General features: G+C 41.4%; 1 protein-coding gene across 1 annotated transcript in view; it reads right to left on the minus strand.

Moving 5' to 3' along the window:
- Positions 1 to 2130: 2130 nt before the first annotated feature.
- cpsf3 (cleavage and polyadenylation specific factor 3) overlaps positions 2131 to 26343 on the minus strand; it is a 34136-nt gene continuing 9923 nt past the window's right edge. The window contains exons 5-18 of the mRNA XM_033021620.1: positions 24942 to 25119; positions 23793 to 23882; positions 22945 to 23095; positions 21229 to 21404; positions 20430 to 20588; positions 17236 to 17382; positions 13469 to 13621; positions 13114 to 13222; positions 11617 to 11715; positions 8518 to 8612; positions 7747 to 7834; positions 6276 to 6345; positions 5069 to 5168; positions 2131 to 2725 (exon numbers count right to left, since the gene is read on the minus strand). Coding sequence (XP_032877511.1) covers positions 2621 to 2725; positions 5069 to 5168; positions 6276 to 6345; positions 7747 to 7834; positions 8518 to 8612; positions 11617 to 11715; positions 13114 to 13222; positions 13469 to 13621; positions 17236 to 17382; positions 20430 to 20588; positions 21229 to 21404; positions 22945 to 23095; positions 23793 to 23882; positions 24942 to 25119 — 1720 coding nt within the window. The 3' untranslated portion in view covers positions 2131 to 2620. The remainder of the gene's footprint in view (positions 2726 to 5068; positions 5169 to 6275; positions 6346 to 7746; positions 7835 to 8517; positions 8613 to 11616; positions 11716 to 13113; positions 13223 to 13468; positions 13622 to 17235; positions 17383 to 20429; positions 20589 to 21228; positions 21405 to 22944; positions 23096 to 23792; positions 23883 to 24941; positions 25120 to 26343) is intronic.

The following is a 26343-nucleotide window of genomic DNA, read 5'->3' on the forward strand; positions in this document are numbered from 1 at the left end:
ACAGCGACAACCCCAGGGCAGCCGGAGAACTACAACCAGGGGGTAGCCGCACTCTGACGGACCGAACAGGCTGAGATCTATTCGTAAGGTCAGAAGTTATAGTAGAATTAGGCCGTTCGGCCCATCAAGTCTATTCCGCCATTCAATCATGGCTGATCTGTCTCTCCTAACCCCATTCGCCTGCCTTCTCTCCATAACCTCTGACACCCATAGTAACCAAAAAATCTATCTAACTCTGCCTTAAAAATATCCACTGACTTTGGCAAAGGATTCAACGGATTCACCACCCTGAAATTCCTCATCTCCTTCCTAAATGAGTCCTTTAATTCTGAGGCTATAACCATATAACACCATATAACAATTACAGCATGGAAACAGGCCATCTCGGCCCTACAAGTCCGTGCCGAACACCTTTTTTCCCTTAGTCCCACCTGCCTGCACTCATACCATAACCCTCCATTCCCTTCTCATCCATATGCCTATCCAATTTATTTTTAAATGATACCAACGAACCTGCCGCCACCACTTCCACTGGAAGCTCATTCCACACCGCTACCACTCTCTGAGTAAAGAAGTTCCCCCTCATGTTACCCCTAAACTTCAGTCCCTTAATAGGACCTCTGGTCCTTGAATATCTCCCACTAGTGGAAACATCCTCTCCACATCCACTCTATCCAAGCCTTTCACTATTCTGTATGTTTCAATGAGGTTCTCCCCTCATTCTCCTAAACTCCAGCGAGTATTCCTTTTGCAATGTTAGGTGTCAGGGTCATGCGATAAGGCCTTATTTAGAGAGACGTAGAAAACACAACGATTGTTAATCGCCAAAGCACCCATGGCCTCCACTTCCTTCATGTTTATCTGGACTAAGACCTTGAGATCCAGCAAAATATGCATCAAAACATAACATTTATTCCCCGTTTAAATTTTATTGGCGTCAATATGCCTGACAAATCTGTGGGGATTTTTTCGAGGAGGCAACAAGCAGGATAGAGTCAGTGGATGTTGTTTACTTGGATTTTCAGAAGACCTTTGATAAGGTGGCACAGGAGGCTGCTAAATAGCCTGTTGTATTAGAGGCAAGGTAGTAGCATGGTTGGTTGCTGGTGACCAGTGGTGTTCCACAGAGGTGGGTGTTGGATCAGCTACTTTTCACTTTATATGTTAATTCTTTGGATGATGGATTTGATGAATGTGTGGCCAAGTTTGCAGATGACACGAAGATAGGTGGAGGGGCAGATAGTGTTGAGGAAGCAGGGAGTCTGCAGAAGGATTTGGACAGGTTAGAAGAATGGGCAAGGAAGTGGCAAATGGAATACAGTGCAGCAGAGTGTACAGTTATGCACTTTGGTAGAAGGAATAAAGGCATACACTACTTTCTAAATGTGGAGAGGATTCAGAAATTGGAGGAGGAAAGGGACTTGGGAGTGCTGGTGCAGGATTGTCAAAAGGTTAATTTGCAGTTTGAGTCAACGGTAAGGAAGGGAAATGCTTTGCTAGCATTCGTTTTGAGAGGATTAGAATATAAAAGTAAGGATGTAATGCTGAGGCTTTATAAGGCACTGGTGAGACCCCAATTGGAATATTGCGAGCAGTTTTGGTCCCCATATCGAAGGAAGGATGTGCTGGCATTGGAGAGGGTGCCGAGGAAGTTTACGAGAATGATCTCGAGATGATTGGGTTAATGTTTGAGGAGTGTTTGATGGCTCTAGGCCTCACTGGAGTTTAGAAGGATGAGGGGATTTCATTGAAACTACTGGATTAATGACAGGCCTACATGGAATGGACATTGAAAGGATGTTTCCAGTAACAGGCGAGTCTAAAACAGGACACATAGCTTCAGAAAAAAAGGGCGTACTTTTAGAATGGAGATGAGGAGGAATTTCCTTAGCCATATGATGGTAAATCTGTGGAATTAATTGTCTTCATTAAATAGAGGTACTGGTTAACACTAAATAGCAGTGAACTCTATCCACATATCAAAATAGAAAAAAATGTTTTAATGATCTGTGGATCGAATCAATATCACAATGTAATCCGTGCCATGCAAATTGTATAAGAAATTAAAATCTGAAATAGAAATCTATTGTATTTCAACATTTCCATAAATATATTACACTGAAAAAAATCAAGGATTGTTAAAAATATTTATTGTGTAAAAATGTAAGTTTATTTTTAAAACGGTCTACTTTCATTATATTAGGTACCCAACAGATACCCCAAAACACATCTGGCTTGGTTGTCATTTTGTTTCATTTTGTAAATGAAGAATCAAATAACCAAAATCAGATGATTCCCTTACTACTCAAACAAGGCCAATAGCAAAGAAAAAATGTTTTCAGGAAAACATTACAACTTTATTGATAAGTTTGAAGTTACACTATCTTATTCTTTGTTTTTTTGGCCCAAACCAGGTAATGAACCAGATTTACCTTCAATTAACATTTATTCTAGTTTTAAACATAAAGATGCAACACAATGCACATTTTCAGTTTGTTCAAACTAGATTGGATCATTTACAGCACCCAGACAAGGGACTCGGTGACAGAAACAGAGCAATGCCATTAATTGTTGATGACAAAACCAAAACAGTTCATATTTATTATTGGCTTTCACCAAATCAAGAGAGGGCTGGGTGTATCGTTTCATAGAGCCGTTGCACTGCCATTTCCACCATTTCTCGAAGGGGTTCATCCTCCACACTGCCCTCTTCACACACCACCACCTGAGGGAGAAATCAAATGAATTAGATACATCTATCTATCTTCTATATATTACTAAAGGTCTGTTCTTGACCGGTTTTGGCCATCTGTGCTGCGATTTCCGAGAGAACGCCGCCACCTACGGCCGTCATTTTTGGCCACCTTACTCAGAGCCCCCCTCCGCCGTATGTGTGCCGAGGATTTTTCCCGTCGATGAAAAATGACAGAGATATTAATGATTTTACAAAATTCCCCATTCTCTCTGCTGCCCCTGCTGGCGGCAGGGGGGAGGGACTATAAAACCAGGAAGTGGTGTGCCTCAATCAGTGTCTGCAAGCTGGAGGAAGGCAGAGGGTCACGTTTCTCTGAGCTGTGAATAACACTGAACACATGTCTACTCAAATGTAAGTATCCTTAGTGGTTCTAAAACGCTTGCAGAATGTGTCTATTGGTTCTAAACTGTTTGCAAAAAGTGTTTATTGGTTCTAAAATGTTTGCAAAAAGTGTCTCTTTTGGTTCTACAATGCTTGCAGAATGTGTCTTTTTTGGTTCTAAAACGTTTTTTAGGTTCTCCCCCCCCCTTTCCCGTCGATGAAAATTAACAGAAATATTAATGTTTTTACACAATTCCCCATTCTCTCTGCTGCCCCTGCTGGAGGGAGGGGGAGGTACTATAAAACCAGGAAGTGGTGTGCCTTAATCAGTCTCTGCAAGTGGTGTGCCTCTGTCAATGGTGGTGCCCTCAATCATCTCGCAAGTGGTGTGCCTCATCAGTCTCTGCAAGTGGTGTGCCTCAATCACTCTGCAACATGGAGGGCACTCTGAGCTCTAAATGACACTGAAAACATTTTCTTCACACCTGTGAGTAAGTACCCGTAATGTGGTTTGAAAATAAAATATGGTTAGTTTGAAATAAAAAAAGCACTGCCTGCAAATGGTTGTTGGGGGGTTTGGGTTTCCTCTCTCTCCCCACCTCTCACTCCCCCTATCCCTCTCTCTCCCCCTAGTCCCTCGCGTCTCTTTCTCTCTCCTCTCCCCCCCCCGTCTCTTTCCCTTTCTCTCTCTCTCTCCTCTCCCCCCCCTCTCCTCTCCCCCCCCCTCTCTCCTCTCCCCTACCCTCTCCTCTCCCCCCTCCCCCCCTCTCTCTCCCCTCTCTCTCCCCTCCTCCCCTCCCCCACCGTCCCTCCCCTAAACCCCCCCTCCCCTCCACACACCCCTACCTCCTTCCCTCCACCCTCCCTGCTCCTAAAAGGAACGAATGAACTGTATTAATATAAAATCAAGGGTGGTGGTTAGTGTGTGTGTGTGTGTGGGGGTGTGGTTGGTGTGTGTGTGACGCAGCAGCCCCCCCCCCCCTCCCCCCATCGCAAGTTGAGGAGACGGGACGCAACGGGTTCCCCTTGGTCTAATTTTCTATAAACATCAGACCCTTCAGCCCATTTTAGTTAAGACGCCCTTCTCCCTTAAATATGGATGTCATAGGTAAAGGAAACAAAGTATATTGTAAATGGTTTTTTTAAAACTACCTACTGGAAAAACTTTATTGAGATACCATTCCTCCCTTATTTAGTTTTTAAATGAAAAGACTCCAAAAACAAGTTGTAATTCAAATGCAAACATGCAGACAGAACACAGTTGGAAATAATATAGAAATGCTCTAATTAATTGGTCAAAGTGCTTTAAGTCAAACAGGGATTGAAGTATCAATCCACTCATAGATTCATCTCTTAATAGTTATTGCCCACAAGTATAACAGTCTCCATCCCCTTGATGGTGTGTGGATATCATAAAGATTTATAATGCATGTACATGACCAATAGTTTTCCATGGCACATTAACTCAAATCCATATTTTCTTTAGAAATCCTTATTCTCTATAGAAATTTTAGCATACCAAAAAAAATACCAAAAGTGATTTTTTTTTTCACAGAAATTTGAACCAGAAATGAGAAATACAAAACACAACAAAAATTGTTCATTGTCCTGAAATTTACATCTGCAGTTCAAAATGGTGTCCTTTTCTTAATTTTTGTTTCCACCTTCAGTTTGTTAACTCCAAGTACAATTAGGCATATCAAAGCAATTATGTGTTTACTCAGCCCAGGAAAGAGTCTGAACAGGCAAAGGATGCCAAGATGATATTTGGCATTTCCTGCAGACTGTCACATTCCCCGTATAAGGAGGCCGGTTCACAATCTGCAGTCTTGCCAATCAGCTTTTGTCAGCACTGACAAGCCACAACTGATACCTTGGAACAGATGGAGGGTGGGGCAGTGCTTTAGCTTTTCAACAAGTAATAAAAACATTCCTTCCGTCTTGCACATCAATAACCGCCTTGGCTGGTCATTAAAAGCTATGAATACTTGCCCTTGTGTCCAGAGAAACGTTTGCTGACTTGCCATCAACTGTTACAGAGAGAGTATTGCCAGTTTTAGATCTGGATACACAATCCTGACCAAACATGTCTCTAAAAAAATAAAGATGATTTTGTAAAGAAATGGCATTTTCAAAAGGACTGTAAAGAGAAACAAAACGCATCACAACAGTCTCTTAATTGTTCACATAAACTGTCACAAAGGGAATCTATTGTAAATTTCAGGCAGCACTGAATTTAGCAGCAATGCCCATTCATGCCTTTTTTATTTTAAATGGAATATTATTAGTTAGTGGATTCAGTTTTACATATGGCAACATTTATCACAAGTGCACTAGGACTAAAGCAAAGAAGATTTGCACCAAAAGAAGAAGACACAAAATGTTGAAATAACTCAAAAGGGTGAGGCTCTCTCTCGAGAACGTGGATAGGTGAAATATTTCCACCTATTGTTTCTCACTTGGGCTGCATAGGAATAAAATAAGATTCCTATTCCATGTTAGTTAAAATTAATTTGTTACATGCATCATTTTCAGAATCCAATTTAAGCATAACCCCAGAAGCAAGGATATTTTTGTAGGAAAATTCCACAACCTGGAAGCTTACTAGCAAACAACCAGAATGCAATACACTGAAGAGAATTATACCTATGGCAGCTGTTTTAATAGTTTAGGTAAATGAGGCTGCAGGTGTGATCTCTTTTTAAAAAGATTGTTCAACTGGCAAATTCATTGTATTAAGGTGGTACAGGGGCACAGCTGGTAAAGCTGCTGCCTCACAGCGCCCGAGACCCAGGTTTGTTCATGACCTCAGGTGCTGTCTGTGTAGAGTTTGCATGTTCTCCCGGTATATTTCCTCTGGGTGCTCTGGCTTTCTTCCACATCCCAAGTATATGAGTGTTTGTACATTAATTGGCTTATGTAAATTGTCGCTAGTGCATCGGGAATGGAGAATGTGATATAACATAGGACAGGCGTGAGCGGGTGATCGATGGTGGGGGGGGGGTGGGACGTGGACTTAGTGCGCCAAAGTGCTTGTTTTCATGTTGTATCTCTGTTAAACTAAATATTGCTCCTTTATTTATCTTCCACTTAAAACATTCAACAGCAAGTACAGTACACACTTCTGCCTTGTAGAATGGCAGTACATCTGGCGGAGAGACAAAAGCTTGTGGAATTCAAACAAAATAAAGCAACTTACTCTAGCATAACTTCCAGCCTCTTTGTGTACGTTTCCTGGTCAACTTTTTTGTTTGCATTTACTTGTTTGACTAGAAAAAAGAATAAAGTAATACCTTAGTGTGCAGATCAGAAATGTTAACCACCAATCAATTATCAAAGTTTGATTGATGTGCCACATAGTATTATACAGCATCGACATTACAAGGTAAAATAATTTTTGGTAGGTGTTTTAATAATCTCCCAATCTACTGTTGAGGTCCTTACACTTTTTTGTTTTATCTGCACTTTCTCTGTAGCTGTAACACTATATTTCGCATGGTTTGATTGTTATCATTTATGGATAATTTTCATGGATAGCACTCAAAATAAAGCTTTACAACTGTATTTCAGCACATGATAATAATAAAGCAATCAAAAATCATTCATAAATGTTCAACAGCTCTCATTTTGAATTAGAGAAACTATGTACAGAAGGAGCTTAAATGCTATAGAATGAACTTCTTGACCAGGTGTTGCTTATTCCAATTGAATAAGTTTATATTCCCTGTTGTAATCTTTGGAATGACATACCAGTCTGCTTGATGTCCTATGGTTAGACAAAATGCCTATGTGCATTGTTGCAGTGCAATGAGTAGGCTCCTTACAAGATCCAGTCAAAATACACAAAACAGAATAAGCAATAAATTTAAATTTATCATTATAATAAATCACTGTTATAAATCATGGCCAAAGGACAATGGATTGCTTGCATTATACCAAGATATACTGGTTATTAACTTCGTCACGGTGGCACAGCGGTAGAGTTGCTGCCTTACAATCGATCCCGACTATGGGTGCTGTCTGTATGGAGTTTATACGGTCTCCCCATGACCTGCGTGGGTTTTCTCAAGAGATCTTCGGTTTCCTCCCACACTCCAAAGATGTACAGGTTTGTATGTTAATTGGCTTGGTAAATGTAAAAAAATGTCCCTAGTGGGTGTAGGATAGTGTTAATGTGCGGGGATCGCTGGTCGGCACACACCGGTGGGCCGAAAGGCCTGTTTCCGCGGTGTATCTCTAAACTAAACTACTCTGAGCCAACAGCTGCAGTTCATTCAGTCATTTAAAGAACAACATTACCAGAGACCAAGGATAGAAAAAGTCATTTTCATTCGCCACTCTGATTGTCAGTCTGCAATTCTATTAAAAACGTGCATGTTGATGTCCTGCAAGGCCCATCTTATAGCTGGAGACTAACTCGTACATGAAGACGAATCTGCCTGGCATGTACACAGTACCAGAACGACCTCCCAGACACAGACTCACTACCCGAGTGACCACAAGAGACTGGCCAGACAGATGAGGTTCCCAACAATGCACCAGGCACGGTACTTGAATGCACTGGCACCTTGGACTCTGTCTCTGGATAAGTTGTTTGCAGGAGGGATAAATATTGTTTTTCTTTTAAAAATATATATTTTAAATGAATGACACTGTGAAAATTGGCATACCTTTCTGTGCTTTAGGGTTTGATTGCACCTCCAGAATCACTGTCATTACTGCATCAGCATACATGTCATTTAGTGGATTGGCCACCCACTGGGAAGAAAAACATTTACAAGGCAGTGTTACTGAAATGTTAAACTGATTTTATTTAATTGCTGTGTGGTTTATTAACTACCTTAAAGATTACTGACCATAGCATATTTGGAGAAAAAATGTGTTACACTTAAAAAGCCAAAACATTAATCAACATTGTCATGTTAGTTTCTGATCAAAACAAATCAGTTACCTAAAAAATTACAGCGCAATGAAAAGATAGCCATAATCAGTATGTTCAGAATAACTACCAATGTATGATAAACATTGACAGCTTGGTTCAGCCGATGGTTCCAAATAATGCAACAGGTGAGGGTTATCAAATTGGGTATATAATTTGTGGCGCTTCAAGGCAAAACAAAGCATTTTTGCCTGTCTTCCAAGCTGAACACAAGAGATCCTGAAGAACTGTTTCAGAGCCTCGGAGGATAGAATTGCACGTGGTTATTTATCTCACCGCCATTTGCAGAATGTGAGCAACTGTGCTGTAACATATTGATCAACCCAATATTTATTGCTTGTGCACCACTTTCTGACTTCTCAATGTCACGAATGGGACTATGTAGATAAATGACTTTTCTTTGGTTTATAGGCTGGCACATTCAGCCCACTTGACCGTTTTAATTCTGAAATAAAAAGTTCAAAGGAAAAATAAATGAAATGTTTACATTAGGAAAGCTCACCTCCAGCATAACCATGCCTGGCTCCTGAACCACTGTAATTGCCTTGAAGACCTTCAGTGCTGGCTTTTCCTGAACTTCTATTTCTTCCACATCATCTGGGAGATAAAGTGCGCAATTAGAATGGTTACTTCTAATTCAAAAACGAAACAATCTGAAAAAAAAACTGATCTTCAAACAAATGCTATATTTACAGCTCAGCAATATTGTAATTGAGTTATTTTCTGCACTTGTAGTACTTTCAAGAGAGAGCTAGATAGGGCTCTTAAAAATAGCGTAGTCAGGGGATATGGAGAGAAGGCAGGAACGGGGTACTGATTGGGGATGATCAGCCATGATCACATTGAATGGCGGTGCTGGCTCGAAGGGCCGAAGGGCCTACTCCTGCACCTATTGTCTATTGTAGTACAACCAAGTTCTATCAGGACAATGACAAAACAGAACCAACTTTGAAAAAAGTATGTTATTTGATTGAAGCAAAAGTATTCCTTGCCGATTGAATGAGCAATAAACTATTTGGAACAGAAAAAACACATCTTATATCCACTAGCTTTTCTAAACTAACGATTCAGGAACTAAGTAACTGATTATAGCCTTAATAGAAACATAGACATAGGCCATTGGTCCCTTCGAGCCAGCACGGCCATTCAATATGATCATGGTTGATCATCCAAATTCTATACATGTTCCTGCTTTCTCCCCATATCCCTTGATTCTGTTAGCCCTAGGAGCTACAGTGCCCTCCATAATGTTTGGGACAAAGACCCATCAATTATTTATTTGTCTCTGTACTCCACAATTTGATATTTGTAATAGAAAAAAACCCACATGTGGTTAAAGTGCACATTGTCAGATTTTATTAAAGGGTATTTTATATACATTTTGGTTTCACCATGTAGAAATTACAGCTGTGTTTATATTTAGTCCCCCCATTTCTGGGCACCATAATGTTTGGGACACATGGCTTCACAGGTGTTTGTAATTGCTCAGGTGTGTAGGTATAAGAGAGCTCTCAGCATCTAGTCTTTCCTCCAGTCTTTCTATCACCTTTGGAAACATTTATTGCTGTTTATCAATATGAGGACCAAGGTTGTGCCAATGAAAGTCAAATAAGCCATGATGAGACTGAGAATAAAACTGTTAGAGACATCAGCCAAACCTTAGGCTTACCAAAATCAACTGTTTGGAACATAATTAAGAAGAAAGAGAGTACTGGTGAGCTTACAAATCGCAAAGGGACTGGCAGGCCAAGGAAGACCTCCACAGCTGATGACAGAAGAATTCTCTCTATAATAAAGGAAAATCCCCAAACACCTGTCCAACAGATCAGAAACGCTCTTCAGAAGTCAGGTGTGGATTTGTCAATGACCACTGTCCGCAGAAGACTTCATGAACAGAAATACAGAGGCTACACTGCAAGATGCAAACCACTGGTTAGCCACATAAATAGGATGGCCAGGGTACAGTTTGCCAGGAAGTACTTAAAAGAACAACCACAGTTCTGGAAAAAAAGTCCTGTGGACAGAGGAGACAAAGATATCAGAGTGATGGCAAGAGCAAAGTATGAAGGAGCGAAGGAAGATCCAATGCATACCACCTCATCTGTGAAACATATTCTATCTGCTCAAGTTCAAACAAATGCCTCAAAACTCATTGGCCAGCGGTTCATTCTACAGCAAGACAATGATCCCAAACATACTGCTAAAGCAACAAAGGAGTTTTTCAAAGCTAAAAAATGGTCAATTCTTGAGTGGCCAAGTCAATCACTTGATCTGGACCAAGTTGAGCATGCCTTTTATATGCTGAAGAGAAAACTGAAGGGGAGTAGCCCCCAAAACAAGCATAAGCTAAAATGGCTGCAATACAGGCCTAGCAGTGCATCACCAGAGAAGCCACCCAGCAACTGGTGATGTCCATGAATCGCAGACTTCAAGCAGTCATTGCATGCAAAGGATATGCAACAAAATACTAAACATAACTACTTTAATTTACATGACATTGTTGTGTCCCAAACATTATAGTGTTCTGAAATGGGGGTTCATGTATAAACACTGCTGTAATTTCTACATGGTGAAACTGAAATGCGTAAAAATGGCCTATATAATCTGACAATGTGCACTGTAACCACATGTGATTTTTTTCTGTTACAAATCTCAAATTGTGGAGTACAGAGGCATATAAATAAATGATGAGTCTTTGTCCCAAACATTACGGAGACTACTGTATATCTAACTCTCTCTTAAAAACATCCAGTGAATTGGCCTCCACTGCCTTCTGTGGTAGAGAATTTCATAGATTCATAACTCTCTGGGTGAAAAAGTTTTTCCTCATCTCAGTCCTAAATGGCCTACCTCTTATTCTTAAACTGTGACCCCCTGGTTCTGGACTCCCCCAACATCGGGAACATTTTTCCTGCATCTAGCCTGTCCAATGCGTTAAGAATTTTACATGTTTCTATAAGATCCCCTCTCATCCTTCTAAATTCTAGTGAATATAAGCCCAGTCAATCCATTCTTTCATTATGTCAGTCCCGCCATCCGGGTAATTAACTTGGTGAACCTACACTGCACTCCCTCAATAGCAAGAATGTCCTTCCTCAAATTAGGAGACCAAAGCTGCACACAATACTCAAGGAGCAGTCTCGCCAGGGCCCTATACAACTGCAGTAGGACCTCCTTGCTCCTATACTCAAATCCTCTCGCTAGGAAGGCCAACATTTCATTTGCTTTCTTCACTGCCTGCTGTACCTGCATGCTTACTTTCAGGAAGCTTAACTTAAGGAAGAAAAGCTAAAAGGCCTCAAATGGCAGTCCAGTGATCTAGTGAGAAAATGAACAGGGTAATTATGGATGGAGGCACCAGTCTAACCAGCAAACAGACAACAAACAGTTTTTCAAAAGTCAAGCAGCAATAGAAGCTCAAATACAGATCTCTGATCCATCACTGCCCACATGTTTTGCAGAATAAAATACTTTGCAGATTCATAGAGCTTAGATCCAAGTGAAATAGCATCATCTACACAAACTGAAGAGGTGGCCGCTGCCTAAGAAATCTTATCCAAAAAGAAAGCAGAAGGATGAAGGAGAGGCGATTGTTACAAACCTGCAAGAGTTTGGAGGTGATGTGCCAATAGCATGAAAGGTCCTGAATACTGAATGGCCTGAGTCTGTGTCACTGTGCTCATTGCGAGGTCGGTGTAAACTATTACAAAAGGGAAATACAACAGTTTGCATTATGAATTTGCACACATTGAATATGAATACTTTCCAAAATACCAATCAAATATATAAACTGAAATTACAGATTGAAGTCTCATCTCACCAAGACTTGATACAAATAATTCAAACCAGTGATGTTCTCAAAATATTTCTAATTGGCATTCACCTGCTTCCAATACCTGTCCCACCTCGCTATTGTTTTCTTTCATAGCAATCTTCAATGCAACCAAACCAATGAAGAGTGCAATCTAATGCTGGCCTGCATCAGTCTGTTGGGTGGATTGGAGGGATATGGGACTGGGCAGGGTGTGGTGGTGGGGTGCACGTGAGGAGTGCAGGAGGGATTTATGTCTTTTTGTCAACCTTTCTGCTCTGGGGGTGTGGGTGGTAACACAGCACAAACCTATCCCAAAATTTCCTGAGAACTCAAGGAATCAGCATGACACTGAAATCCATCCAAGCTTTTCCTGTGTTTTATTTAAATGAGAGTCTGGCACTTTCCAAAGTCAATTTGAGCTACTCCTCATGTTACGAGATTTTTTCAAATTGGTTTCAGATATTGCTTAGGTGCAAATTGTCATTTTTATGTTAGAAGAACAATACCACAACAATCTAGCTTTCAGACTCCTCAATAACTATTTCAGAAATGGCATAGTGGGGATTGATATTGAAATTTGAAGATCCCAAAATTATGGAGCCCGTGAAACTATGAGGTAGAATGTTGGAGAACATATTTAATGGAGTTTAATGTAAGTGGGAAAGCTGGTTATAAAAGTAGTTGGAAGTGGAAAAAAAGAATTTTGAAAAGAAAAAGTATATGCTAAATAATATCTTTAAAAAAAACTGTTCCTGGTCATGACCCCTGAAATGTGAATGCTACAAGAGGACTGGACACGGTGCAACTGCAATGCCCCTGGTACACACCTTCACGCACCAGGGCAGACTGTCAGCCAGTCAGGTCGCGGAGGTTGCTGGTGCCTGTGCTACCCTTTCCCCCCCACTCACCATATCCACCACCCTAGAAAGTAGCCAATACTTTCAGTATAGCAGAGAAATTTTCCGAAAGATCATTACAAATTTATTAATATTGTGCATAATAAATACAAGACAATGTAATGGAAGTAGATACAAATTAATTTGTACTACATCATAGTTGCCAGCATCCACCAATTCAAGAAGGGTAGAGAAAATTAGTTTTAAATTATTTTTATTTTTGAACGCACTTTCATACTTTGGAGTATACAATTTATATAAATGTGGGTGATGTTGCAAACTTTTACTTGAGAATTTGGGACAGCATTCTCTTTGTCACGTCTTGCGATGACATTCTTTAAACCCAAGAACTAATTAACTATTGGACGATGGAGAAATGTTTACTTACTCGATAGGTCAGAAGGAATAAGTATGTGATAGTTGAAGTTTCTTTTTACAAGTATCCCCGATATCCTTTGGCCTTGATCGGCCTTTTTGTCTGCCAAGGAGCCCATCACCTGTTAGAGATTTTAAAGTAATAAAGATTACAACATGATGGGATGCAACCACCTCTAGCCTTCTGCATGCATCAAGTTGTAAGCCAATCTGCAATCACTCTGAGATCAGCACATATAGACTAGGAGAAGATTAATAGCCACAAAAAGAGAAAATTGTATAACTAGAAACTTCAAATATAATGCTCGAGTCATTGCTTATTTGACAGATATTCTTCCTTTCTTCCATAAAAAGAGAATTGTAATTACCTTGGCAAGTTTTTCACCTCTGAAATATAGCGTCACAGCCTCAGTGTTACGTGGGTTGTGGACCTCAATATGAACCTCGTCATTGTCTTCATATTCGCGGATAAGTGCGGCCTTCAGTCTGGCCATTTCATTCTGTTCACCGTGCACAAGCAACTACAAGAAATCCCAGATTTCCCACAAAGGGAAGGAAATGAATGTGCCGTATTTTAGAAAATCAAACAAAAGAACCAATATCTTAATTTCAGTAAAGATTAAAGCAGAATACCCACTAAATCACTGAAGAAAATAAGGCAGAAACATTTGCAATGCTAACATCTGTTCTCATTCTGGTTTCTCATTGGGGAAAAATAGCGCAGACCAAACATACATTTCAGTTGGAAGGAAAGAGAATGAACCATTATTTTCAATCCCGATCACTACTCAGTGATGTCAGCCCGTGAACTGTTCCATTTGAGATCAGGTGAATCGTGGATTGTATTCAACTACAATTTGTTGCCTCCCAAATAATGGAGTTTCAATCCTCAGAGAAAGTCTACAACTGAATCATCCTGTATGGAACTATAATACCAAATAGCACTTTGTGTAAAAACAAGGAACTGTTGGTTAAGGAGTATGTTACGGCTGTGTTCAGAGGTAACATTACGGACGGTTCGTCTAGTGAGGCTGTATGGGTGGAGCTGTGGAACAAGAAAGGGATGATCACTTTGTTGGGGTTGTACTACAGACCCCCTGAATAGTCAACGGGAATTAGAAGAACAAATGTGCTGGGGCGATTGCAGACAGCTGCAGGTCATATAAGGTTGTTGTAGTAGGGGATTTTAACTTTCCCAATATAGATGGGGAAAATCATAGAAAATCATAAGGTTTGAGATGGGATGCAATTCCTCAAAAGTGTTCAGGAGAGTTTTCTTAAGCAGTATGTGGAGGCCCCCACATGTGAGAGGGCAACGCTGGATCTAGTATTGGGAAGGGAACGTTAATGAAGTGTGTGTGGAGGAGCATTTTGGGACCAGTGACCACAGTTCGATTAGGTTTAAGATAGTTATGGATAGGGACGGAGAGGGTCCACGTGCTAAAATGCTCAACTAGGGTAAGGCCAACTTAGGGTATGAGATAAGGTCTTGCTCAAGTTGACTGGAGCAGGTTATTAGATGGGAAAGGAACATTGGCCAAGCGGGATGTTTTTAAAAGTGTACTGAAGAAAGCTCAGGATGTGTACGTCCCCGTTAAGAGTGAAGGGCAAAGCAGGCAAACGTAAGGAAGCTTGGCTGACGTGGGAAATTGAGACACTAGTCAAAATCAAGAAGGATGCATGGGACGGGTACAGGCAGCTGGGATGAAGTGCATCCCTGGAGGAATTTCATGAGCTAAGTAGTATACTAAAAAAGGAAATCAGAAGGGCAAAAAAAGGCCAGTAGATAGCTCTGGCGGGTAGCAATAAGAGAGTGGGACCTCTCAGGAATCAAAGCGGTCGCCTCTGCGTGGAGCCACAGGAGATGGGCAAGGTCCTAAATGAGTACTTCTCCTCTCTATTTGCCGAGGAGAAAGACAGTAGGACGGAGGAAATTGGAGCAGTCACTGGAAGTGTCTTGAGAGCAGTCAGGATGACTGTCGAAGAAGTACTGAAGATACTGTCGTGTTTGAAGGTAGACAAATCTCCAGGGCCTGATCTGATATATCCAAGGACATTGTGGGAAACTAGAGAAACCCTGGTTGTAATTTACAAGTCGTCCTTAAATACAGGAGAGGTGCCGGAAGACTGGAGGGTGGCAAATGTTGTGCATCTTTTGAAGAAGGGTTGCAGGGGAAATGCTGGGAACTATAGGCCAGTGAGCTTAACATCTGTAGTTGGTAAGTTACTGGAGAGTATTCTGAGGGATAGGCTATACAGGCATTTGGATGGACCATGCTGATTAGGGATAGTCAGCATGGTTTTGTACGTGGGAGGTCGTGTCTCGCAAATATGATTGATTTTTTTGAAGACGTGACCAAAAAGGTTGATGAGGGCAGAGCTATAGATTTCAGTAAGGGGTTCGACAATGTTCCGCATGGTTGGCTGCTCTGGAAGGTTAGATCGTATGGGATCCAAGGAGAGTGGATAGTAAATTGACTCCATGGGAGGAAGCAGAGGGTGATGGAGGAAGGTTGCTTCTTGTACTGGAGTCCTGTTACTAGTGGAGTGCCTCAGGGTTTCGGTGCTGGGCCCGTTATTGTTTGTCATCTACATCAATGATTTGGATGAGAACATACAGGGCAAGATTAGCAAGTTTGCTGATGATACAAAAGTTAGTGGTTTTGCAGATAGTGAAGATGGTTGTGAACAATTGCAGCAGGATCTGGATCAATTGGCCAGGTGGACGGAGGATTTGTTGATGGAATTTAATACAGAGAAGTGTGAGGTATTGCATTTTGGGACGTCGAACAAGGCAGGACCTACACAGTAAATGGTAGGCCTCTGGGTAGTGTTGTTGAGCAAAGGGATCTCGGAGTACAGGTGCATGGTTCCTTGAAGGTCGAGTCGCAGGTAGATAAGGTGGTTAAAAAGGCTTTTGGCACTTTGGCCTTCATCAGTCAGAGTATTGAGTAAAGAAGTTGGGAGGTCATGTTGCAATTGTATAAGACGTTGGTGAGACTGCATTGTGTTCAGTTCTGGGCACCATGTTATAGGAAAGGCTTGAAAGGGTTCAGAAAAGATTTACGAGGATGTTGCCAGGACTAGAGGGTGTGAGCTATAGGGAGAGATTGAGTTGACTGGGTCTCTATTCCATGGAGCGCAGGAAGATAAGGGGTGATCTTATAGAGGTTTACAAGATCATGAGAGGATAGATCTGGGTAGATGCACAGTCTCTTGCCAGAGTGGGGAATCGAGGACCAGAGGACATAGGTTCAAGGTGAAGGGGAAAAGATTGAATAGGAATCCGAGGGGTAACTTTTTCACACAAAGGGTGGTGGGTGTATGGAACAAGCTGCCAGAGGAGGTAGTTGAGGCTGGGACTATCCCTTCGTTTAAGAAACAGTTAGACATGGGTAGGACAGGTTTGGAGGGATATGGATCAAGTGCAGGCAAGTGGGACTAGTGTGGCTGGGACATTGTTGGCCGGTGTGGGCGAGTTGGGCCGAAGGGCCTGTTTCCACACTGTATCACTCTATGACTATGCAGATGCTGGTTTCCAAAAAAAGTGTTAGAGTAAATCAGCAGGTCAGGCAGCACCCCTGCAGAACATGGATAGGCGATGTTTCGGGTTGCGACCCTGCTTCAGAGTGATTGTGGTGGGGGGGGGGGGGCAAGAAAAGTGGAAGAGAGGAGGAGCAGGATAAAGAGGTGGATGAGGTGAGGGGAGTGTTTGACAGGCAGATGGTTGGACAAAGGTCAGAGAGATAAATATAAATGGTGTGAGAAGGATAGAAGAGTTGCAAATCACGACGCCAGTGGACGAAATGTAGGTGGAAAGGAAGGGGATGGGAAGAAATAGGTGCGAGTTCAAGTGGGGCACAGGGACGAGAGGGGAGGGAAAAGGGTGGGTGTAGAGAGTGGGAGGTGGGTTTGGTTAGTTACCTAAAATTGGAGAATTCAATGTTCATACCGTTGGGTTGTAAGCTAACCAAGGGTTAGTGTGAGAATGGGAAGAGGAGTTCCCATTGGTTAGCAACCGGGAGATCCGGTAGACCGTGGCAGACCAAGCGTAAGTGTTCATATAAACTGTGCAAGTCTTTGTGTAAAGTGGGGAGGGAAGAGAAATTAAATATTTTTATAATTCAATACTCACCACATGCGGTGGTTTTAACGCACGAATAAATTCGCTGGTCTGTTGGTAATCTGTATGTGCAGAGAATGAAATATAATCTACTGACATCTTCAATGGCAACTTCTGTCCAGACATGGTGGTTACCTCCTCAGGCTCTGACATAATGTGCTGAAATTAAGAAAAACAATGTTAACATTGACAATATGCAATTGTCTTCAAAATAATTAAATCTCCTTAGTGTATTGTCCATATTAGGGAGATTGATAATCTGATTGAATGATTCTAGAACAAGAATCTTGCACTCAACATTAACAAGACCAAGGAAGGGAAAGCCAGGGATCCATGAATCTGTCTTCATTGACAAAATGGTGGGTGTAGAAGGTGGACAGCTTCAAATTCCTTGGTGTGCATATATCTGAAGATCTGTTCTTAGCCCAGCACATGGGTGCAATCATAAGGCTAGCTCAACAGCACCTCTGCTTCCTTAGAAGATTGAAGAGATTTGGTATGTCACCAAATACTTTAATTAACTTTGACAGGTGTATGGCAGAGAATACCAACTCCCCACAATCAAATAATCCACAAGCGGCACAGCCTTAGAAAGGCAGCTAATATAGAAGGCCTACACCATCCTGGCCATGCTCTCACCATTGGGAAGAAGGTTCAGGAGCCTGAAACCTGTGACCTCCCGGTTCAAGAACAACTTCTTTCAAACAACTATTAGGCTCTGGAACAATGCACAACACTAACCACAACCTTATCTCAGCATCAATAATCTACTGTGGAATTTGTTTTGGTTCCACTACTTACTTCGGTTTTGCGCTATAAATGGTCTGGTTACCTACTATTACTGATTATTCATTTATTGCTTTATTCATTATTGTATGTTTATTTGTGTTGCATTAATGGACGTAAAGCTGCAGCAAAAATGTAATTGTTCCATTGCCAGTACATATGACAATAGATCACTCTTGACATTGCTATTTATGTTAAGAAAATCAGCTCCTACAGTTCTTCTTCACTGTGATTAAACAGACATTTCCATAAGAAACAAAAATGAACCCTTTGTCTTAAAGTGAACATAATCGCTCAAATCTTATTCAGTATCAGTAAACAAATCTAAGAACCATTTATTTTAATCATTAATATTTTAATAATCTCATGGGAATAGGACTTCTAATCATGAATAACCATCCTATATTACATGACATTAATGACCACAAACCTGAAGTTTAGTTTGGTTTGGATAAAGAGGCAGAAATACAGCATTGAGCAGACTTAAATCCTTTACTCTGGTATTGACAGCAATGAACAACAAAGGGAGCTAGTCACACAAATGTCACAACTAAGGATGACATCTTCTCTGCGAAAGATCAGTGAACTGTGCTAACATTGGTCTAGGGGCTCAGTTACAAATCGACTCCCAGTTTTTCTTCCGGAATAGAAACACTTACAAGTTATAGGAGTAGAATTAGGCCATTAGGCCCATTGAGTGTACTCCGCCATTAAATCATGGCTGATCTCTGCCTCCTAATCCCATTTTTTTGCGTTCTCCCCATAGCCCATGACACCCGTTTTAATCAAGAATTTGTCTATCTCTGCCTTAAAAAATATCCACCGATTTGGCCTCAACAGCCCTCTGTGGCAAAGAGTTCCACAGATTAACTACCCTCTGACTAAAGAAGTTCCTCTTCACCTCCTTTCTAAAAGAGCACCCTTTAATTCTGAAGCTATGACGCTTCCACCAGCAGAAACATCCTTTCCACATCCACTCTATCTATGCGGGGCCTTGTCGGCTCCGGAAGCCGCGGTCTACAGCTTGGGAGCGGCCGTTCCAGGTGGCCCAGCCGCTGAGAGGACTCTCCCGACGCCGGGGCAAGACCACCTGGTGAGAACGGCCAGGAACATCGGGCCTCCGTAGAGGCAACTGCGGTGGCAGGCCTGACTTTGGGTGAACTTGGGATTGGGGACTTGACATTGTGCCTTCCCCCACAGTGGTAACCATTGTGGGGGGATGATTTTCTGTCTCTACGTAATCCTGTAAGTCTTTGTTCAAGATGGCTGCCGTGAAGGGAGAGTGGACGCTAGCGCGCTTTGGCTGCCGCTGCTCTCTCTTCACATTTTGTTTTTGATTTTGTTTCTGGACTGAATTCTGTTTTTAGTTTGTGTCTCTGTGATGTCTTTATTATTTATTTTACTCTGATTATATGTTTATATTCCTGTTAATCTATGTAAGGTGTCCTTGAGATGTCTGAAAGGCGCCCAACAAATAAAATTTATTATTATTATGCCTTTCATTATTCTGTAAGTTTCAATGAGATCCCCCCTCAACCTTCTAAACTCCAGCGAGTACAGGCCCAGTGCTGTCAAGCGCTCATCATATGCTAACCCACTCATTCCTGGAATCATTCTTGTAAACCTCTTCTGGACCCTCTCCAGAGCCAGCACATCCTTCCTCAGATATGGGGCCCAAATTTGCTCACAGTACTCCAAATGAGGCCTGACCAGCACCTTATATTCTTGCTATTGAGGGAGTGCAGCGTAGGTTTACAAGGTTAATTCCCACAATGGCGGGACTGTCATATGCTGAGAGAACGGGGCGGCTGGGCTTGTCTACTCTGGAGTTTAGAAGGATGAGAGGTTATCTTATTGAAACATATAAGATTATTAAGGGTTTGGACACGCTAGAGGCAGGAAACATGTTCCCGATGTTGGGGGACTCCAGAACCAGGGGCCACAGTTTAAGAATAAGGGGTGAGCCATTTAGAACGGAGACGAGGAAACACTTTTTCTCACAGAGAGTTGTGAGTCTGTGGAATTCTCTGCCTCAGAGGGCAGTGGAGGCCGGTTATCTGGATACTTTCAAGAAAGAGCTAGAGCTCTTAAAGATAGCAGAGTCAGGGGATATGGGGAGAAGGCAGGAACGGGGTACTGATTGGGGATGATCAGCCATGATCACATTGAATGGCGGTGCTGGCTCGAAGGGCCGAATGGCCTACTCCTGCACCTCAGCATTACATCTCTGTTTTGTAGCCAATCCTAACCATTTTGTTGCCACACTTTGCCATTCCTTGGTCTTTTGTGGGAGGACGTGAAACCATAACATCAGTGACTTGCTGGGCAATTTGGAGCTCAACGTGCTGGACAATTTGTACTTAACTTTAATGAAATAAACAGATTAATTTTGAGAAAATGTGCATTGTAACTATGCATACCTTAGCTAGTGTGCCTTCAACACAGTAACCTGCAATAATGACGCCGTTCCTCTTATCAGTGCACCAGCTTTCAAACAGTTCCCTGGACAAACCACTTTGCATCATACCAGGAGAGGCCATCACCACACTTGGACCAATGTCATCAAAATGATCCATACTCTTCAAAAAAGAAAATGGCATTGTATAACATGAAGCACTGACAATGATCGTAAAATCTCTACCCATTCCTCAATCGTATTATTATTTCACAGCAGTTTTTAAACTAAATTACATTTGAATTATAATTAAACAATGAATTTCATTGCATCAGATATCATTGAATTGATGTTTTATAATCTCTCACATTAGCCATTGTTATTGCTTCGTCAATCAGATTGGTTATGAAGGTATGGTGATGTAGGCTGGACAAAGAAGTATGCTGACATTACCCAACCATTTCACCTGCAATCAGCCTGATTGACTTGAAACTATAAAATGATATACTAATCAGCAGCTCAGGCAACATCTACACAGATAGAAAGAGGCTGACCTTTCATCGAGTTGAAAAACTGACCATTTTTCTCTCCACAGACCCTGCCTGCTCTGCTGAGTATTTCAACTATTTTCTGCCTTTATTTCAGGTATTACGTATCTACTGCATTTTGATTCTGACTTCAAAGCTGTTCACAAAACCCATCACTTAAAGTCTTCATTAGCTTTGCTCTGAAATGATGCAACTCCAAATATTTTAAAAATTGTACTGCGAAATTCAGAATTTCTACCTGCATCAGCTGAATTCAGACAGCAACAATTATCTCACCTTTAGGTTGCTGATGTGTTTGAAGACGAAAGGATTGTTAATACTGATCTGTTTTCGAATTTTCTCATTCATGGCATTGACATAGGTTTGATATACAGCCATACATTTTTTTGCCAGGGATGAGGCATAGTAGATGGGGATGTCATGTAGTTCAGGATGGTTCTGCCAATATTCATCTGTAGTTTAAAAGTAAAAATAATAGTAAGTTTTTTATCTTTATGATTTTCTTGCTTCCTTTATATTCCTCAAGGGCGCTATCTTACATATGCTTCCTTTTCCTTCTTAATTAAATTCGCAACATGTCATCATTCAAGGTTCCTGAACCTTCCCTTCCTTGTCGTTTTCCTCACAGGAACATGCTGAACTGTGATTAGCTGGACTTTAACTGACTCACAGATGTCAGATATGGACCTACCCAATAACAGTTGCTTCTACTGGTTCGTTTTAGTTAAATTTAGTTTTTTTGTCACATATACCGAGGTACAGAGAAGAGCTTCTATTGTGTGCTAACCACTATACTGTCCTGCCTGAAACTGTTGTAAATAGACCGTACCTTATTTAGTACAACCCTCTCACCTCCCGAGGTCCAGTCTTATCCTTATTCATAACTACTTGAAACCTTGCAGGGTTATGGTTATTGTTCCAAAAATGTTCCCCCACTGAAACGTTGATCACCTGGCCAAGCTCATTTCTCATCTTTTGAAGAGGGTCCCGATCCGAAACATTGCCAATCCATGTTCTCCTGAGATGCTGCCTGACACACAGAATTACTCCAGCATTTTGTGTCTTTTCTAGTAGAGCTCTTTCTCTGGTTGGACTATTTACATACTGTAGCAAGAAACCCTCGCATGCATCTACCAATTTCTGCCCCATCTAAGTCAGTTCAATACTCTGGAAATTAAAGTCACTCACTGGAACAACCCTGTTGCTTATACATTCTTCCAAAATCTTCCAACTTAACTATTCCTCCATCTCCCACTGGTTACAAGAAGAGGAAGGGGCAAGATTTAATAACAGGCTTACAATTTTTGATTTAGTACGGTGGAAAGCCAAATGCCACTTTCAGCTTTCTTGTAGAAAATAGAAAGATGGACTGAAATTGACATGAGCTGGAGGGCATTGGAATAATCAAGTTGTGAGGTGACAAAGTCATAAATGAGCATTTCAACAGTGGTTAGAGAATGTTAGGAATGAAGGCAGCAGACATCATGCAGATAAAAGTAGACAGGCTGTGCACTGGAGACGACACTGGGTCAGATGTTCAGTTCAAGATCAAAAAGGTAATTACAGCTGAAAAGATTCCAATATGACTTGAGACAGCAGATATTCGGAGTTAATTATATAACTACAAGGCTACAGAAAGGTCAAGGAGATAAACTGGATGCCATAGATGTTTGATTTGAGTTGTTGCAGTGGTCTCAGTTTTGTTGAGGTTCAAAATACACTTCAGGTGAGATTACTGCAGGCTGCATGTGCAGTTACTTTTCCAGTATTTAGTTAATACACATTAATCGGGTAATATTTGCTCAACCGTTATAGCTGAAAGTATATCCAATCCTTGTAACCCCAGAGTTAATACAGATAAATGCTATGATATATCCACCCTGGTTATGTATGGCCTCAGCTCCTCCTAAGTGCTTCAATGTATTTTTTATCAATAACTTTACTAAACAGAGAAATCGGAGACATAATTCACAGATCTGCAAATACACCCACCCAAAATGAGGAGCAGCTCTTGGGCACGGCCTAGAGCAAAGACAGGGATGAGGCAGCGCCCTCCACGATTCACAATGTCGTGTACGGTGTTGCAGAATCGAGCTTCACGTTCCTCCCGTTTCTCATGGATGTGAGTACCATACGTAGACTCCTGTGCAAGATTGGAAACACGCGTGTTGAAAATGATTTGGACACAAGAGCACAAGAACTAAATCAGCAGCAGGTCACTCATCCCCTTATTCCTGCAAATTAAATTCAATTGTTTACCTGGGAGCCACTAACCCCACGTCTGCAGTTTCTTGGGCCGTTTCCCCATATTTCTTTGTTGCCTTAAGACCCAAGGATTTACTAATCTTAACAATTGAGTTCCCACACTTCGCTTGGATAAAGAATTCCAAAGATTCACAATACTTGGTAGGTTAATTAGCCACTGTAAATTGTTAATTATGGTATAATTTTGAGGGAGTTCCTGGGAATGAGTAGAGAATAAAATAACACATACACATAAAATATTTAGTTCAATTGCATGCTTGTTGGGTGGCATGGAATCATTGGGTTGAAGAGCCTGTTTCTGTGAGGTGTGGGTCTTTGACTCTGGGTGGAGGCATTTTTTCTCACCAATGCTGAATGTTTGGTGAGAAATATTTCTCTCTTAACAAATGCACACACAATTCAATGCATCAAAAACAATCTGCAAAGCTGACTGAGTACTGCATTCCATTTCTAAATGTTCTGCTAGCTTGGTTAAAAATATGGAGTAACCATTTGCCATAATATTTCACGCACAAGTACACTCATTTCACTGCTGGACGTTAATGCAATTTAATGCAGAACAAAAAGCAACTTACTATAATGAGAATATCAGGCCGGACGCTGGGAATTTCAGCAGCCATTAAGTGCCTATCCTCTTGTCGAGAAAAATCTCCAGTATACAAAATCTGTACAGGAACAAAAGATAAGAAATAAAAAAGATCATTATGTAGATAGCAAATGAGAATGAGTACATTTCCTTCTGGGCATTCTTTGTTAAATATATTTTAAATTAACAATAGATTCATCATAACATTGTACTTGAATAAGGTCATAAGGGATAGGAGTAGAATTAGGACACTCGACCTGTCAAGTCTACTCCACCATTCTGATCCTGTCTCTCCCTCCTAACCCCATTCTCCTGCCTTCTCCCCATAACCTCTGACACCTGTATTAATCATAAGTCTATTCATCTCCGCCTAAAAAATATCCACTGACCTGACCTCCACAGCCTTCCACATTGAAAACTCCCATGACCTATGGAAAATTCTATAATAAAGACATTGACATTGTTTTGCAATAACAAGCTGCGTTCAAATTTTGTCCATGAGCATTTGTTAAGGTTTAGTAATATCATTATAAAGCCCTGCACTAAAATTAACCAATAACCCCAACTTTCAGTCAAAATATCACATCCTCTCCATCTTGTGCACCCTCCACTTAGGCCTTCCATCGCATCTCACTAAAATACAATCAACCTAAAGACAGCAGTTGATCTTGCCAATCAAATGTAGAAATGTAGAAAATCAATATTTATATATGAAAAATCAGAAAATCTCGCACCTCCAGACTTAGGAACAGCTTCATCCCCAGAGCTATAGCTGCTCTGAACCGGCCCTGCTGAGTGCTCCCCCATGAACTGCCTCCCTCAGATGGTCACGTCGCCCATCGACCCAGCACAGACCTATTTGCACTTTATACTGCTTTAACTGTTTTTTTAATCTTGTTTCTCTGGGTGTCAAAATTTTTAGCTAATTAAGTTATTACATCGGATGGAAGTTGCATTCCAAATCTCGTTGTACCTCCGTGCAATGACAATAAAGATATATTATTATTAATAATAATTAATATAGTGCTGATGAAATATTACTGCAGATACAAGAGCTCATCAAATGTCTGTCAGGCACTGATATACTTGTTGTCTGACAGTATTTTTGTAATTGGTTACTGGTATATTCTTTACGTACCTTCACCCCGGCTATTTCAATCATAAACATGGCTGCTCCCAGGACATGACCTGCGTGGTAGCACCAAAACTTGATACCTGCCACATCCTTCACCTCATGGAAGTTGATTGTTTCAATTTTATCCATGCTGTCTTCTAGATCTGATTCTGTGTATAGCATATCATCTGCTGAAATATTACTTAATGACAAAAAAAAATGTGTGTTAACCATAAATGTGGCCACTACAATATTAAATCAAAGGGTTAGAGGGGAGATTAGGATTTTTTTTCATCCAGCGGTTCAAAGAGTGGTGGAGCCATAAACCGTCATCACATTTTAAAATAACTTGAAATGGGTAGGGCCATGGATCTAGTGCAGGGGTGGCAAAGTCATTTTAGGTCACGGGCCGGATTGGGCAAAATGCGACTTCATGCTGGCCGGATCAGTTGTGCAGGTTTTCAACCTGCTCTCATGTGTCTCAGTCATAACAAAGTGTTTCTTTTTACGAATTTTGTTTCTTATGATGAAGATTGCCTAGCAAGCATTACTTTTATGATTGGTATTAACTTACAGTCGTAGGCTACAAGAAAGTTGTGATGAGGAGAGAAAAAAACGATGCTATTTTGGCTCAAATTGTTTTGGGAGCTACATCCTTTCCATTTGAAATAATAAACCATCTGAAATCAAACCAAATGTAGACCTAACAAAACAAATTGTAAATGTAAGCTACACAACTGCACCTAATTCTTATTAGCTTGTTTCCAGCAATCAAACTCAGACAATGAACACAGTTAGCCTCTAATCTTAGGTACACAAAATGGCTGGAGGAACTCAGCGGGTGCAGCAGCATCTATGGAGCGAAGGGAATAGGCGACGTTTCGGGCCGAAACCCTTCTTCAGACTGATAGGGGGTGGGGAAAGAAAGAAGGACAAAGGGAGGAGGAGGAGGAGCCCGAGGGCGGGCGGATGGGAGGAGACAGCTGGAGGGTGAAGGAAGGGGAGGGGGGGAGGGGGGACAGCACGGGCTAGCCAAATTGGGAGAATTCAATGTTGATGCCAAGGGGACGCAAGGACCCCAGACGGAATATGAGGTGCTGTTCCTCCAATTTCCGCTGTTGCTCACTCTGGCAATGGAGGAGACCCAGGACAGAGAGGTCGGATTGGGAATGGGAGGGGGAGTTGAAGTGCTGAGCCACCGGGAGGTCAGGTAGGTTATTGCGGACTGAGCGGAGGTGTTCGGTGAAACGGTCGCCCAACCTACGCTTGGTCTCACCGATGTAAATCAGCTGACATCTAGAGCAGCGGATGCAGTAGATGAGGTTGGAGGAGATACAGGTGAACCTTTGTCGCACCTGGAACGACTGCTTGGGACCTTGAATGGAGTCGAGGGGGGAGGTGAAGGGACAGGTGTTGCATTTCTTGC

This window comes from Amblyraja radiata, chromosome 5 (assembly GCF_010909765.2).
Source record: "Amblyraja radiata isolate CabotCenter1 chromosome 5, sAmbRad1.1.pri, whole genome shotgun sequence".
In the NCBI taxonomy this organism is placed as follows: domain Eukaryota; kingdom Metazoa; phylum Chordata; class Chondrichthyes; order Rajiformes; family Rajidae; genus Amblyraja; species Amblyraja radiata.